Source organism: Haemorhous mexicanus, chromosome 12 (assembly GCF_027477595.1).
Source record: "Haemorhous mexicanus isolate bHaeMex1 chromosome 12, bHaeMex1.pri, whole genome shotgun sequence".
NCBI lineage: Eukaryota > Metazoa > Chordata > Aves > Passeriformes > Fringillidae > Haemorhous > Haemorhous mexicanus.
The window spans coordinates 4,833,159-4,849,101 of record NC_082352.1 but is presented as its reverse complement, the minus strand read 5'-3'; the positions used below and the strand labels follow the sequence as shown (position 1 = coordinate 4,849,101).

Below are 15,943 nucleotides of genomic sequence, written 5' to 3'. Positions count from 1 at the left end.
TTCCCTGTATGTTACAGACATATTTTTTGAAAAATCCTTTTGCCAGGATCTTTTCTCCTGAGAAGCTTCAGTTTCTCCGTGTTTTGCTGCTTTGGAATGTGATTTGGAGAATTGTTTACCCAGCATATGAAATTGTTTTTACATGATGACCAATGCCAGCCCCACCTGTGTCGAGGCTGTGAACAGTCACAAGATTTTATTATCATTCCATTCCTTTCTATTCCTTGTTAGCCTTCTGATGAAATCCTTTCTTCTATTTTTTAGTATAGTTTTAATATATCATTTTCTTTTAATATAATATGTATCATAAAATAATAAATCAGCCTTCTGAAACATGGAGTCAAGGTTCTCATCTCTTCCCTCATCCTGGCAGCCCTGCAAACATCACCACACCTGTAGGTATCAGCACTGATCATTCAGAGAAAGTGAATTTAATATTTTTTCACAGCTAAGGTGCCACACCCGTGGAGCCAACGCCATGAGAGGATTGAACAGTTAGGGAGGTGATCCTGGATTTCCAGAGCTGAGTAGAAATAGCATCACCCTCCTCATTCAAGCTGAAATGTGTGCAGGCACTGGGAGGGCCAACCCTTACATTGTTATAACACAATACAGGGTAGTCCAGTAAGCCATGGGTGTGACCTTATGTTAACAACTGCAGCACAATAGTCAGAACAACTATTAATAGCTACTTACTGGTAAAGGCTGGACAGCAGTTACAGGGAAATTAATTCTTTTAGCTGATGAAACATAAAAAGCATTTAGAGCTTAAGAATAAGAAAGGCAAAACACCATTCAAAACAGACTGGGAAAGTAGGATAAGGAGAGAATAACAAGCATACTGCTGTCCAGCCTCAAGGCTTCTGCCTGCCTGGGGGCCTGACCTACTGCCCATCCTTCAGTGAGAATCCAAATATTTCTAATATTCTTTAGCTAGAAGAAGAAATAGTTCTTGTGGAGCCCTGCTCTCATTTCCACAGCTGTAACTGCTCTCTGTGCTCACATGCATCTATGAAGATCAGTAAAATCTTCAACAAAAAACCCCAAAATATTTTCACATCAAATAGTTGTCAAAGTTTGCCATGGGGGTGGAGAGCAGGAAGTTTAGCACAAGTTGCTGTTTGAGAAAACTACAACATAGGTATTTTGCATCAAGTCAGCATTCGGTTGGAAGTTACCTCCCTTCATCCTTTTATATTAAGAATTCCTTGTAATCCACCTGGAAGTTTAACACCTAGGTGAGAACAGTGCTAAGAGGGACCCAAAATTATACCCCCTTCACATGAAAAATTTCAATTTGTACCTTGAGCTGTTGTTGGTCAAATAGTAAATATTTAGTTTTAGGAGGGACAAGATATATAACTGATACAGAAATCATTTCAGTAGGCAGGCAATGGATACTCCTTAACTTTGACATTTTATCTTTGAAGAATCCATTGCAATTTAAAAATTAGTGTGCTCTTCAAAGTGGAGAAAAGTATTTTGGAAAAAATCCAGTTTCATCTATCAAAAATTCCTCAGCTTTAGCCAAGAAATTTATGTTTTTCTGTCACTGAAGATCACACATTCAAGATTACCTAGGCTGCTTTAAACATCACATCAGCATTGTTTCTGTTCTCCAGCTCCAGAGGACTGCTGAATGCACCACATTTGAGAAGAGCCATTACTGTATGGCTAAGTTTGCTCACTCCAGAATGCACTGAGCCAATGAGCCATTCCAGTACTGGGAATTCTGCTAAGTGCCAACTGCTTGCTGGATAGCCCCAAGAGCTTTCAATTCTCACAATACTCCTCTCTTCAAAGGAACTTCACATCCAAGGAGTAGTGGCACGCACATTTCCCAAGAGAAGGACAAATATGCAGACTAACCCTTAGTCAACAAATCTACCATCAAGTAAGTTCTCTTCCTATCAAGCTCTCTGCTCTTTCACATGATTAGTGTCCAACATTCACACTCACCTAGAAGCAATTTTGTTTTCAAGGGTAAACAGAAGATCTGTTAATAATTTAATAACTTAGCTTTATACTTACTCTGCATTTTGATAAACTTCTACTGAGATATTAAGTCCTTCCAATTCCTCCTTTAAGATCTGCAGGTCTGAGTTTACAAAACTGAGTTCCAGCAGCACTTGCTCTCGTACTTTGTTGTTGGTGGTTGCTCTGCAGAGAAACATCAATTTTTATTGCTCAGGAAAAGGTTTTCTACAAGCTTGGTTGACCCCTTCAACCTCTGATGCAAGCATTCTCAGCATTTTTAAGATTTCTTTTTATCTCCTTAAGAGATGATACAAGACCTCATGTTTCAGACTTTATTAGGTTTTTCTGTCAAGAGAGTGCCTGGGACAGTTTCCAGATAATAGCATGCAGCCATAGAAGATGTCTTATATGCCAGATTTTCCATGTATGATTAAGGGTCAAGCTTATTTTCAGATACATTAATCAACAAAACAAAGGCATCTTAATCACAATCACTATCCTGTTTCCAGATTATAAGATTTTTTTCCTATGTAGAAGAAAGGTGGATGGAGGTGGGAGGAGTCAACAGAGACTTCTTCAACAAAGACTTCCCCACCTTATAAATTGAATAAAGCTCTGTTGAGACTTCTGATCTTAAGAATAAAAGAAATTAACTTTCCCCCAAAAGTTATTGCAGAAAGAAGTATCTTTCAACCAGACCTTTTTAATACAGGACAACTTTCTCTATAATTTGATTTTGTTGGATGCAAATATGATTTTGCTTGTTTCCTTTACCATTTATGTATTTAAGTGGCAACACTTTGAACACAATGGATGTTAACCCATTAAACACCCCCTGAGCATTTCTTTGTGATTACTTATTGGTGTATTTATATCACAATTTCTAACCTAAGTCTCCACACTGACAATTTCATTACAATACTACTCTTTTCAAGATACTTAAATCACCTGTATCTATAAATCCACAGGTATGAGGTTAAGGTAAAAGGTATCCATGCTTAAGATACTGTACCCTTATATTAGAGTCTGAATCTGAAGACAAGGACAAACTTAAATTTGCAGCACTTTGCATTTACCTTTATTTTAAGACAAAATTCACCTTCCTAAATATTTATGAACAACCATCTGATAAACCTAGGCTCCACTTGGAGCAGTTCTCCAGTTTTAAGGAGCACTTTGATGAAAAACTAATTATTCCAAAACTAAAATTCTAAGTTTGTTTTTCATATAATAAATTAGTTATCTGTGATTTTTCTATGCTGTACTTTATTGAATACCTTGGATTGCTTAAATTAAGCAATGTTAATCTCTGTTGCCTTGATAAACCAAACTGGATACAAAGAGATGGTGGGGTGGATCTTCCTTGACAAAGGCAGCATCACACAGATAAATGGGCAAGGTTTGATGCTATAAGCAGTGAGATGAATTATGATGTATTAAGGCTCCATGCTTGGTCTATCTTACCATCCTCCACAGGAGGGATTCTCCTATCTTTTTCAGAAACCCCAAGTTCATCCAGATTGACTTCTCTATTTGGTCTACGGCTGCAAACATCCATGTTAGTTTAATTTGATTACCTTTTCATGTTTTTTACACTGTAGACATACTTCTGAGGAACAAGCAGTGAAAGACAGCTACAGGGGCAATGTGGTATTGTCAAGACTCACATAACTCTACACTGAATTTAATTTTAACTTTCAGAGCAGAAGACAATAAAAAGGAGAGGGTGACTTTTAGAAACTCTAAGAACCAAAGTCTTTGCACTACGTGGATCATGTGCTTCAAGCCTAGTGCTTACTTTCAGCCAAAAATAAAGAAACCTGAATTTCCAGCTTTTTCTCAAATTCTACTCCAAGAGGCTTCTTGTGGACAGCAATTGGTTTGTTTCCTTTAGAACTTGATGAAATTCAAATAGAATCTGCAAACATAAAGCTTGTTTACATTTTCCTTAGGAGACTGTAGAAACAGCTAATCATGTGAACTGTCTACTGGTCAGGTTACTTATAAAATTGCTTCTTTCAAAGAACTAGTAAGTTTTAATAGTTCAACAGGTATAAATTCATTTTAGATTTCTAAAATCTTTTTTCAAAGTCTGTTCCTATACTCTTAAGTAGATTTTATTCCCACTCCTGTAAATAGCAACTTCAGCATTTCAGGAGTTAATACTGGCATCAGAAACTGAACTTTAGGATATCTAGGTTAAATGTTACCAGTTTCCACATTAGATCTTACTCATCTCTTCAGCCCTTCCAAAACACTCCTGAATTCACAAACAGAAACATTAACTGAATGAAGCATTCCGCTTCAAAAGCAGATATAATAATTTTGCTAACCATACAAAAAGCAGTAAAATTCTAAGTCTCACTCCTTAAGTTAATTACCAGAAAACAAAGCACACTTAAGTCAGTCACAGAGGCTAAAATTACCTAAGTTTCCAATCTGTCACATCTCTTGCAAGAGTGGAGATAAAGCAGGTAACAGACAACAGGCAACTCATGACAAGTTTAAGAAAATTTAATTTATCCAAGCATTCTCACTTCAAGTATATTTACTAGATTTTGTTTTTGAAGACCCATTGTTGCTCCATTTGCAGAGGAACAGACACTACAGGAAACTACTGCAGATGAGAACTGGGATAATTTTCAGTTTTTCTGGGTAAGATTAGAAATCTACAGGCTGTTTATCAAAGAGTAAATCACAGGGTCAACATAAGGCTATTCCTACGGAGACAGCCACATATGAGAACATATCCTAACAAAATGTAACAGATGAAGTTACCTCAAAGTGTAGGAGAATTTGGTGGCAGCTGGTGGTAACCCAGCTCAAATTAGATGTGTGCTACCCTGCAACTCCTGTATCATTATTACAGGGAAAAAAGAAGGCAATGGATGGTCCTTTCTACTTTGCAGCACAGAACTAAAGGATTTTGGAAGAAGTCAACAGCATAGTAGCAATACCTTCATGTGATTTGAGGAGTAAAAGGGACTCATTACAATATTCAGCAAGGTTCACTCGCCATTATCACCAGCAATAAAGCAGAACAAAGAGAGCAACCTAAGAAAGTCTAACATTCAGCTCATTTACTACAACATAGTACTGAAAGAGCACTTGAAAGCAAATAATGACTCTGTAGAGCTATAGCTTGAAAAAAATTCAGGGAGATTGACAAATCATTCTACAGTAAGAGATGCAGCATGTTTGGAGAAAAAAAGGAGAAATACAATAGCTAAGAGACTTCTACAAAATTAAATTAAACAACTGTTGCTTGTGCAAGAAAACTAAGAAACCATGAGATATACCTTAAAAGATTTTCAGCACCAGCTCTCATTCTCACTGCTCTTAAGATCTGTTGGTTTAGAACAGCTCTTTGATTTTGCAGTTTGCTTCGTCCAGTCTCAGCAAGAGGATTACATCCCTAGAATTAAGAAAACAAGTTTTTTGTTGTTGTTGGAAGAAACACTGAATTTAAATGAGCGTTAAAGGATCATTTAAATTCAATGCTAAAGGCATAGGTTCTGTATGAATACAAACTAGCTACGTTGACAGCAATGATGATCTGACATTAACAACAGTATTTCTTGTCTCAAACTTGGTCATCAAAACCAAGAGACCATGAACACAGTACATTTTAACATCAAAATTCAAAGAGAAAATATCTGTTTTAAGCCTTAAGTACACATGTGAGCCAGTCTCTTCTCCCCTAAAAATATTTTCAAGATATTTTGCAAATGCAACCAAATTTGACAGAATGTTATTAAGTTTCTAGGATTTTATGAAAACAGTATCTGGCAAGACAGCAACTCCCATCAAAGCTTCTGCTTAACCCTTGTAAAATATCAGAGTTCCATATTGGGATATATGCAGCCTTGAAATACAACTCTGTCCAAAAAAGACTGTGGTGCTCAAAGTTGGGGGCCCAAAATCTGCTCTCAGTTTTAGGATCTCTGATTTTTCCTTCTGGTGGCTCAGACCTTCATGACAATTCCTCCCCCACCTTCCCCAGGCTCCTTTCTTCACATCTCAAACTTACCAATATAGAGCTTAACAGGGTAAAATTATACTGGCAGATTCTTATCAAATTAGGCTCTTAAAGAGTAAAGTGTGAAATCCAGAATTCACAAGAATGCTCCTGTGTATGTGCATACCTTACACAAGCACAAGACTCAAACTGCTGAAACCTGTGTTTGAGCAGGACTGAGCCATTGTATTCTGAACACTGATAAGCTCAAACTGCTACAGATGAATAGGACGGCATGTTTGTCCTTTTTTAAGGGAAACACAACTTTAATACCTTTTTAAAATATGTTAGAAAGTTCCATTACACAATTTATTCTTTGCCCCTGCCACCCCTTTTTTTAAAAAGTATCAAATGCCTTTGAATCTTAATACTCAAGAGTCTACCAGCACATCCCTGCAGCCTTAACTAATAATTCTGAAGCAAATAAAATCACTGTTTCAAGGCTTACCCTTAAATGAATAATGTCCTTTTGAGTGGCCTCAGTGGGTTTCACTACAAAGCTTATCAGAATCCTGTATTGTCTGCTACACAAGATGGAGGCTCAGACCTCTCTAAGTCTTCTTTCAACTACTCCAGCCACTAAATTATGCACTATTTTGGACGTCTCCCTCTTAGTTTTGACCAGAAAAATTTGATTTTCTTATAAGAGCATTTAAAAGTCTATTAACAATTATGAGTGGTCCAGCACTGACATACGAGCAAAACAAAACTGAGTATTTAAATAGAACTTAAAATTCTGATCACGAAGTTCAGTTTTTGTTTTTGTTGTCAAGGGAAAGCAAACTGACTTGACAACAGAGAAATCAGCTGATCAAACCAGAATTACTCTAGTTCAACTGAGAAGGCACACAGCCCAATAATATTAATTCTACATATCCAGTTTGAAAAGCTTGTAATAAATAGGTAAAGTGACAGGGAGCTTGTGCAAACATCTTCAGAAGCACCATTTGCCACATACCTTCAAAAACCACACCACACTGAATTACTGCAGTGAAATGTTTGCATTGAAATACCACTCACACCTCTTCACTGAGGAAGCTCTCACAGCACGATTGACACGTTGGGTTGGGTTGGCCCAGCCTAGTTTTTTTAGCAGTGGGGAGGGCCACAGAAGTGGCTTCTCTGAGAAGCTGCTAGAAGCTTCCACCCTGTCCAACAGAGCCAATCTCTGATGGCTCTGAAGATGGACACGCTGCTGGCTCAGTCAGAGAGGCTGGCAATGCCTCTGTGATGACACATTTCAGAAGAAAATCAAAACAGTGCACACGTGGTTTTTCCCAGGGTAGCGAGGTGCTGTGGCCACCATCTGGGCATGGCTAGAGACTAGCCCTGCCTGGCCATGCCTGGCCAGCTGTGCCACACGTGGGAGGGAGGGCAGGGGCACTGGTGGCTTCTCCCTCCTGGCACCCCACTTGAGGAGAGGGTTAAATAATGAGAGTGCCACAGCATCCCCCACTGCCCGTGCAGTGCAGGGGGCCGCCTAGAAAGCAGCAAAAACACGGTGAGCAAGGCAGCAAACTCATTCATTCATCTCAGATGAGAAGCAGTCCTTTAACTACCAAATACCTTATGCTCCTTCACACACAATTATACACAAAGACATAAGCAATGCACACTTTAGTGTATAACATGGTCTTGTACAATTACTTAACAAGTTGCTGTCTCCTCTTAGTCTGGTTCTTTCTCTGGGAGAAAGCTGTTCTTCCCTACTTTGCTTCTCCTTCATTCTGTGTTGTATAGTCTTTTCTACTACTGCTATTCAAAGCTTTATCTCCTTCCATTCTATCCATGCCATTTTTCATTTGAACCTCACAAATTATTTGCTCTTGCATGTATTTTGAATATTTAATTCTCATCTCAGACCTGTTATCTCCATATTTTTGCACAGGTATTTCCTTCCAACTTCTTTCTTGACCACTTAGTTCAAGCATCCTTCTAAAATGTATCCTTGCCTTGCCCTTCACTTTTTCTGTAAAGCTGCAGCTTCATCCAAGAACTCCCTTGCCCCTTCTGTGTGCCAAACAGGTTTGATGACATCATTCAAATACTTCTTTACAGCTTCACTTCAGAAATTTTTCAGTAAGATCAAGTGTAGGATTCCCAAGCCCATGAAGCTCATAGATGTGATCTCTTCAACTTAATGAACTTTTGATCAAGCTCCCACTGAACAATGAGTACAAAACTGCAGTGATCTGAAACTCTCTGCAAAGAGAAAAAGTGTAAGAGATGTTTGTCTCCATTTCAGGTCCCCAGGCATTATTCTCTATAGGAAGGAAAACCAGCCCTAGGCCTAACAGGACAAGGCACTGAGAGACCAAGGTATCTGTATAACCTCCAGCGTGCCTGCAAGTGTGACAGCTTTGATAAGAGGCTTCTTAGGGATAGAGGAGTCTGTTTTCAGGATATGCTCACCTGCTTGAGCATATGGCTCCCACTAACTTCACAAAGCCTAAAAGGAATTAATATTGCACTTTTTGGAAAATGTTGCTCTTTACATCTCCTGCACAGGGGATGAGGACACTCAGCTAGTTTGTGTTTTCATTTGCAGGCTTAAACTCTTTATGGTAATCAAGCTGCCATAAAACTGATGGGTAGTGTGGGAAAGGGATTTATAGAAAATTCTCCAAGCCTGACAGAAAGCTCACATAGTCTGCATCTGTATGCAGACTTTGAGATAAGAAATGCTGACTTAGAAATGCCATGGAATAGGACAGACATTGTTGAGAGAGAAATGGAACTAGAAACAAGTGTCAAAAGATAACCTTACAAATAAGACTAAATACTTTAGAGAAACAGAACTATGAAAAATGCATTAGAGTAAGACCCATGAGAACTAATTTTAGATGATTGGCTTTAAAGTATTTACAGCATAGTGTAGCAAAAATTAATAAACCAAGAAACGCTTCTAATGTATTGTAATTAAGAAATAATTAACTTCTGATTGTGATGATGTGAATTATAACACCTGTACTGTCTCACCCTTCACACAAGACTAAAAATAGAATAAAAGGTTTTAAAACACCTCTCATTTACGCCATCTCTAAGTCAAAAAATAGCTTAATCTGACAAGGTAGAAGTCTGTGTAGAGAACAGTGAAATAAATCAATATCCAAAAAAACCCTCAAGAAATACAGTATGGGAAAGATACCCCCTTGTGTAAAGCACTAATTCTGTATACTAAAAAGTTTTTTAGCAAACAGGTCCAAGCAAGTGCTTAGTTTTGTCTTCCTCCATGCAGAAGACCCCTTTCCCAAACAGCATTTCTACATGCTTCACATTAGAAGTCCAGTCATGATGAATGCAAAAATCATGACTGTTTGCCAAACGATGAGTAATGGCAGTAAGTATTCAAAATTAACATAAATATGCTTCACAAAGTAGTGGTTTGAACTTTTAAGATGAGCCACACTGTCTGAAGGTGACACAGAGTTGAAACTGGGTGTGCCTGCTGGCTTAAAGGAAAACAATTCCTTCCCAGCCAGTGCAGCCTGTGCTGCTTGTCAAGCCCAGCAGTGTACACAAATGGCCATATCCTCCAGGTACTTAAACATGCATGTTTAAATAACAAGTATGTATGGAACTTAGGCACACAGCTTCTTGGGTTCTAGCAGCAATCATAGCAAACAGTGTATTTCACAGCAGTATTTTTAGAACTGATCCCAAGTCCTGCTAAACTGTCATTTCCTTACCTTCTTGCAGCAGTATAATTAATGGTTCTTTTTGCATATTACCCGTAGATTAGTTTTGAAAATTTAGCTGTATACTGCAGATCTTTCAGAAGCACAAGTTTTATCTGAGTGCTTTGTTGTTGTTGTTTTTTTGTTTTAACAAAGAGGTTGGGAAGATCTGGTCTTCAAGAGCCTGGTCTACTTGTGCTATGAATGAAGTATTTCATAGTTCTAAGCACCTGGCCCAAAGATTAATACAAAGTTAAAGAAGTAATTATTGTATTAGACCCCAAATATGTATTTCCTTCATGAACTCCATCTTGTCACAGCACTCACTAAGCAAAATTTAACATTCATATTTCATCAGAGATGTCTGTCTCTTGACTAATCCAGTTTCAGATGATTCTTAGTTTCACATGAAGACCTACTTTCTGTTTTAGGTTTTATGAATTTGTATATAATGAGTGGACTTTGGATGACAAGGGTTATGAATCATTGCTAAGCTGTTTCTGTCCTGCCAGACAAGTGGAAAGAGAACAAATAGCCAAATAAATATTCCTGTGTCAATGCTAATGTTGATGGTTGCCTGGCTACTAATGACTTAAAAAGAACCTCATGAGCTAAACCCCAGTGGAAGGACAGGTGTGGCAGGTTGGTAAACTGATACATTAACAACAGGTGGGGGGAAGCCCTGCAGAAAAAAGCTCAAAAAGAGGGGAAGGACAGAGTTAATTAGGGAAGTGCTGATTCATGAGCTAGTTACCATACCTATCATCATCATCTTCAGTCTGGTGCTTCACTTCTGGAGCTACTTGCTTCTGCCTTTAGCCTTCTTCCCTAACACAGGGGACTAATATACAGTCATTCTTTCTAAATCAGCTGGGTCTATGTGATAGGTATCTAGCCTCAGAGATGAAAGCAAAGCTTAGAGAGAGAAAAAAATGATGCACCTTTGTTCAACTGATCAGAATCTAAAGATTTATTAAGCTAGCTGTCCTACTGCTGTGCCTCTGAGTAGCACAGTGGACTGCTACTCAGAAACACCAAATTGAAGCTGGGATGTTTCATGTTGAGCCAGCCAATAGCTAGAGAGCTGCAGAAATGTTAACCTTGAAAAATTAACTGTGCCTTTTTCTTACCATTTATTGCAACTTTCTGACTGGGGAGAGAAATTTGGAAATATGGCCAGTGTAAGATGTTCACAGCAGTGAGTCAAGGTGGGAAAAACAGAGTAAAAGAACTTGCTAGGTATCTCTTCCTTGCTCTGCTCCTACCCACCAAAAAACCAAACAAGAGAAACAAAACCCATCCCCAAACAAACAAACAAAAATAAGGCAGGCATAGCCCTACTAACAGGTCCCCACACAAGCACTGGATCCCATGACTGGATGAGCACTATATTATAAATATTCTGAGTTCTGTATGTTGATGTGTCTCAGGGATATTTACTTTGCAAAAGCTTACTGGTTAAGTGGAGTGGTGTACTGTAAAAAATAAAAATAATAAAAGAAAGGGGAGAACAGCTTGAAAAAGAAGGCTGTTTCTCTCATAAGAATTCAGAGATAACTAAAAAAACCCCAGGAAGATATCTGAGAGGGCAAACAAGCCACAGAACCATGGCAGGTGTAAAAAATAACCATGGCTGGGAGAAGCATCTAATGTAAGCAAAGCAGCACATGACAACAGACCTGCTTTAATTACTGTTGGGCTGTTGAAAAATACTCCCTGTCTAAATGCTTTGCTCTACTTTTAAAACAAATTGTTCTTTGCTCTTATCATTAGTTTTGTCATTATTTTCATAGACAAGGAAGACTGGGGGCAGAATGTGGATGGCTGTGTGGGACATGCATTGCTGATTCTCAGATTGCTGTCAGCAACAGTGAAGGAATGTGAAACTCCATACAGAATAGGTCAAGATATGAGGCCCATGGTCCAAGAGCTCTCACACCACCTAGGAGAACAGGTACAGTGTGCCCTGGCAATGTACACTGAACTAAGCCAAGATAAACAGAACAGTAGCAAAACCAGTTCCTGGTACATTATCATCCCAGAAATTAAAAAGTTCCAGGTAGAAGCTCTATCTTCTTTTTGATGGAAAGTAAGGTGCTCCTTCCCTCTTGCCATACCCTCTTCAAGATATTTTTTGTTGTTGTCTGTTTTGCTTTTAGAAGTACAATTCTTCTCACAAGTTTGGTTGCAGCTCATCAAAGAGCTCAAGAGGGTTGTTTAGGAAGGGCAACATAAGAGGAGCTGAACGGGGCAACAGTGATAGAGTTATATGAACCCTGTGTGGCTGCACAGGTAATTTCCTTAAAATTAAGTAATTAAAAAAGAAAAAACACCAACAAAAGACACATCAGCATTGAGCCAGCTCAAAGCATCTTACAGGTTTAAGGAAAAATTTGATTGTGCACAAATAAATGATAAATCTCTGCCACAGGAAAAAAGGAGATTTTGGAAAAAGACAGGGTAAGGGAAAAGGTCCATCTGGAGCAGCTCTGACATCACTGGAAGGGAATGGGGAGGGTAAATGTGAGGAAGAGTGCAAGTGGACTTCAGTTCCTGGCACCCATCACATCTCAGACTCATGGCAGAGTCACTTTTTAGTGTGACAACAGAAGTCAAAGCAGGAAACACGACTGTGCCATCTGTGTCCCCATTTCTGGCCAGTCATAGTTTTATGGGGCCCCCTCCCTACATTAAGAAAAAAAAAAAGGCACTAAACAAAAATTAAGTAAGTAAGTTGTTTTACATACTGCACCTTGGGGATACTGAGGGCTGCTTTCTGCTATGCTGTATTTAAAACTTCAAAAAGTATAATACATAAAAGAGCAAGAGAGACTTTGAGCACACTTCCCATAGTAATCCATTCATCAAAAGAAACCAAGAGTCTAAAACAATTGGATACTGTATGAATTGCCCAATTTTTCTCAATTGTAAGATTTCATTGTGCACAATATTCTTGGAAAGTATGGGACATAACCTCACTGTGTAAGTAGTGCTTGGAAGCCATGTTTGAGCAGGACTGACGCAAAGCAAGTGTTTTCACCTTGCTACATAGCTTACAGACTAAAAAAAGTCAATTAACTAAGTACCTTTTGACCTAAAAACCAAAGACTATCTTTGGAAATTGATGTGATTCTGCACCAACAAAACTGGTAAACCAATCCTCAGATCTTTTCAGGAAAACAAATAGTGTGATTTAAAAAGGAAGGAGAAATCTATACCAAGATAACTCAGAGGGGAAGGGGGCGAAGACCCATGGACATCCAGCAAAAGCTCTGTCACTAATCTCAGTCACATGAAATCACCAATTATACCACTCACAGGGAGGTGCAGATAGCACATTTAAAGAATCTCCTTGGGTTCACAGCTTGTTCCTGTTGAAGATCCCAAGAGTGGGATTGTTTTGGTCCATGTTTTTGGTGGTTTGTTTTTCCTCCCCCCTCGCCTAGAACTTCTAAACCAGAATTAAAGCTCTGACTTTTGAGACCATTCAACTAACATATAACAAGGTATACTATTTTTCTTCTTACTTTTAGGGACTAAAGGCTTTGAGCATCTAGCCTAACCTGAAGTTCATAACTTTAATAAAGATACTTATGAACGGGCTGAACCTTCCAAGATCTGAGGGACCAGAGGCAACAATGTTTCACTGCAGCATGTGGCTCATTCAGATTTTATCAGATCCTCACTTTTTCATTACTTATATCTTAAAGCAGTAAGTAATAGGAAAGATGCTCCTGATTAGATATTAAATTGACCTTACATTATTTTCATATATAAGAAAAACTTCATTCCCGTCCAATAGGCTTTACACTGATCTAATACTGTTTTAGCGACCATAACTGCAACACAAAACAACTTAATTTAAAACAAACCAAGTCTTTTACCAAGTCTGAGGGTAGAAGATCTACTACTCTCACAACCTGAGGCACAACTTAGCTACTAAACTTCAGTTAGTCCTTATCAGTAACTTAGTTCATGAAAAGTCAACTTTTTTACTAACACGCCTCAAGGCAGGCTATGAGCTTCTTACAGAGTAGAAAACATAGCTAAGAAAACAAACTAATTACAACTTGGCCACATGGTATGACTGGGAAAAACTGCTAAGGACTAAAAGTCCTGCTAAAGACTACTAAGAAAAAAGTGATTTACTGACCAAACATTATAGTAGGATTACTCAAATGAGAAAGACCGACAAAGTTTGGTCCAAGTTTTGTTTCAGTCTCTCTGGTTATTTACAAGGTGGTAGTGATTCCTTGCTGCATGGCTGGCACAGGTAAAGCTTGGCTCTTTTCACCTAGAAACAGTTCCTCTGCTAAAGGGCAACGTTGTTTAAATTCCTGCAGGCTTATGAATTTGATAAATACTGTGGCAAAAAAAATCTAACAGCCTGTAAAGGCGGCAACAAAGCAAAGCCTATGCGCCTCCCTGCCAGGTAATCCAGGTGGTTGCTGAAGTGTGCAATGGGGCTATTTTTGCGCAAAGGCGAGCAGCAACAACCTGATGTATGCAGCTTTTTTTTACCCCCTCCACAGATTAGACAGTTCGTGGTCTTGGATCCGGAACCTACACCAAACCCCCATGTACCTACACCCCGACTTGAAAACTATGGACGGGAGTTACAGGTGCTGAGAACTTAAAAACAGCGAGGGAAGGCCGGAGCAAAGCTCTCTGAAAACGGCACTTACAGCCTGCCCTTTACCTCCAGTGAAGTTCACAGAACCCCACAGGGCTGCATTACAGGCAATACTTAACTCTAATTACTGTTGTGCAGAAAGAACTCAGGTGCGGGTTATGGCATAAGCCGCCCAGTCAGTCTGAAAGTAATTAGGGCAGATGTTCATTAGGAACTTCCTAATGAATCTGTTAACTTCGTTACCTTACTCCAGTAAACTTTCTTACAGGTACATAAGGCAATTTACTAGAAAGCGCGCGAGGAGACACAGCGAAACCGGGGAAGGGGAATAAATTAAGACAGCTAAAACACGGCGGACAAGTGCAATTTAACTCATTTTGGACAGCTACGAGGGCTCCCGTCCTTCAGGGTGACGCCCAGCTCAGAAGCAGGGGAGGGCCGCGGGGGTCCCCGCGACTCCGAGCGGCCGCGCTCCCTCAGGGCCAGGTCCCCATCGCGCCTCCCTGCCCGCCCCCAACCCAAGGCTGCTCCCCACGCCCGTGGGCTGCCATAGGACGGAGCCCACGACGCTCCGCCGGCAGAAAGCAGTCCGTGAGCGACGGAGAGGGGACCCCCAGCGCCGAGCCGCCCTCAGGAGGCGCTGCCCGGGGCACACAGCCCACTGTGCACGCAACCCACCCGCCCCGGGCTGGCCACCGAGCCTCCCACCTTCCGAAAGTAGCCGTCCCCCGCCGGCTCCGCCGCCTGGCGGGGTACCAGGGTGTCTGTCATCTTCGGGCGGGCCGACCAGCCGTCTCTCCGTCCGCCACTGCTACGAGACGTGCTCTTCTCGGCGAAACCACGACCCTGCGGAAATGCCAGCGCTGCCCCACGGCACCGCCCGGCCCCACCTCCGGTGGTGGCGGGGAGGAGCTGCCCCGCCCCACGGCGCTGCTCCTCTGCCGCCCACTGGTCCAGTGGAGCTCCTTGCAGCAACCCCCGGGCCAGCTCCCGTAGAAGAGGTCCCAGCCGGGGTGGCTGAGGTGCCTCTCGTGCGGAGCCGGGTGGTGGCTGTGGCTGACTGAGAGCAGAGCCCGGTACCCAGCTGCACGGTGGCGGCTCGGCTCGCTCCTCCTCGGCCCTCCGGCCGTTCTCCGCTGGAGCGTGCCGGAGTCTGGCTGTCCTCCTCGAAGGCACTGCTCGCCTCCTGGAGCTTCCCCGCGGCCTCCCGCGCCACCGAGCCTGGCCACAGCCCCTGGGGGTGGCCAACCGGAGCGGCCGCACCCGGTACCGCGAGGCCGCCACCAGCTTTCCAGGGGACCGCCTCAGGGAGGCGAGGTTCCCGCGGGTGGCTGCCCCTCGGAGCGGCTCGTTCCCCGGAGAGGGGCGCTCCCAGCCCCGCGGGTGGCTGCCCCTCGGAGCGGCTCGTTCCCCGGAGAGGGGCGCTCCCAGCCCCGCGGGTGGCTGCCCCTCGGAGCGGCTCGTTCCCCGGAGAGGGGCGCTCCCAGCCCCGCGGGTGGCTGCCCCTCAGAGCGGCTCGTTCCCCGGAGAGGGGCGCTCCCAGCCCCGCGGGTGGCTGCCCCTCGGAGCGGCTCGTTCCCCGGAGAGGGGCGCTCCCAGCCCCGCGGGTGGCTGCCCCTCAGAGCGGCTCGTTCCCCG

At 41.7% G+C, this 15,943-nt stretch overlaps 1 protein-coding gene across 1 annotated transcript in view; it reads right to left on the bottom strand.

Moving 5' to 3' along the window:
* The window catches only part of RHPN2 (rhophilin Rho GTPase binding protein 2), a 29,789-nt gene extending 14,608 nt beyond the window's left edge, over positions 1-15,181 (bottom strand). Inside the window, exons 1-3 of the mRNA XM_059856977.1 lie at positions 15,014-15,181; positions 5,277-5,392; positions 2,032-2,160 (exon numbers count right to left, since the gene is read on the bottom strand). Of these exons, the coding sequence (XP_059712960.1) occupies positions 2,032-2,160; positions 5,277-5,392; positions 15,014-15,076 (308 nt within the window). The 5' untranslated portion in view covers positions 15,077-15,181. The remainder of the gene's footprint in view (positions 1-2,031; positions 2,161-5,276; positions 5,393-15,013) is intronic.
* Positions 15,182-15,943: the final 762 nt, after the last annotated feature.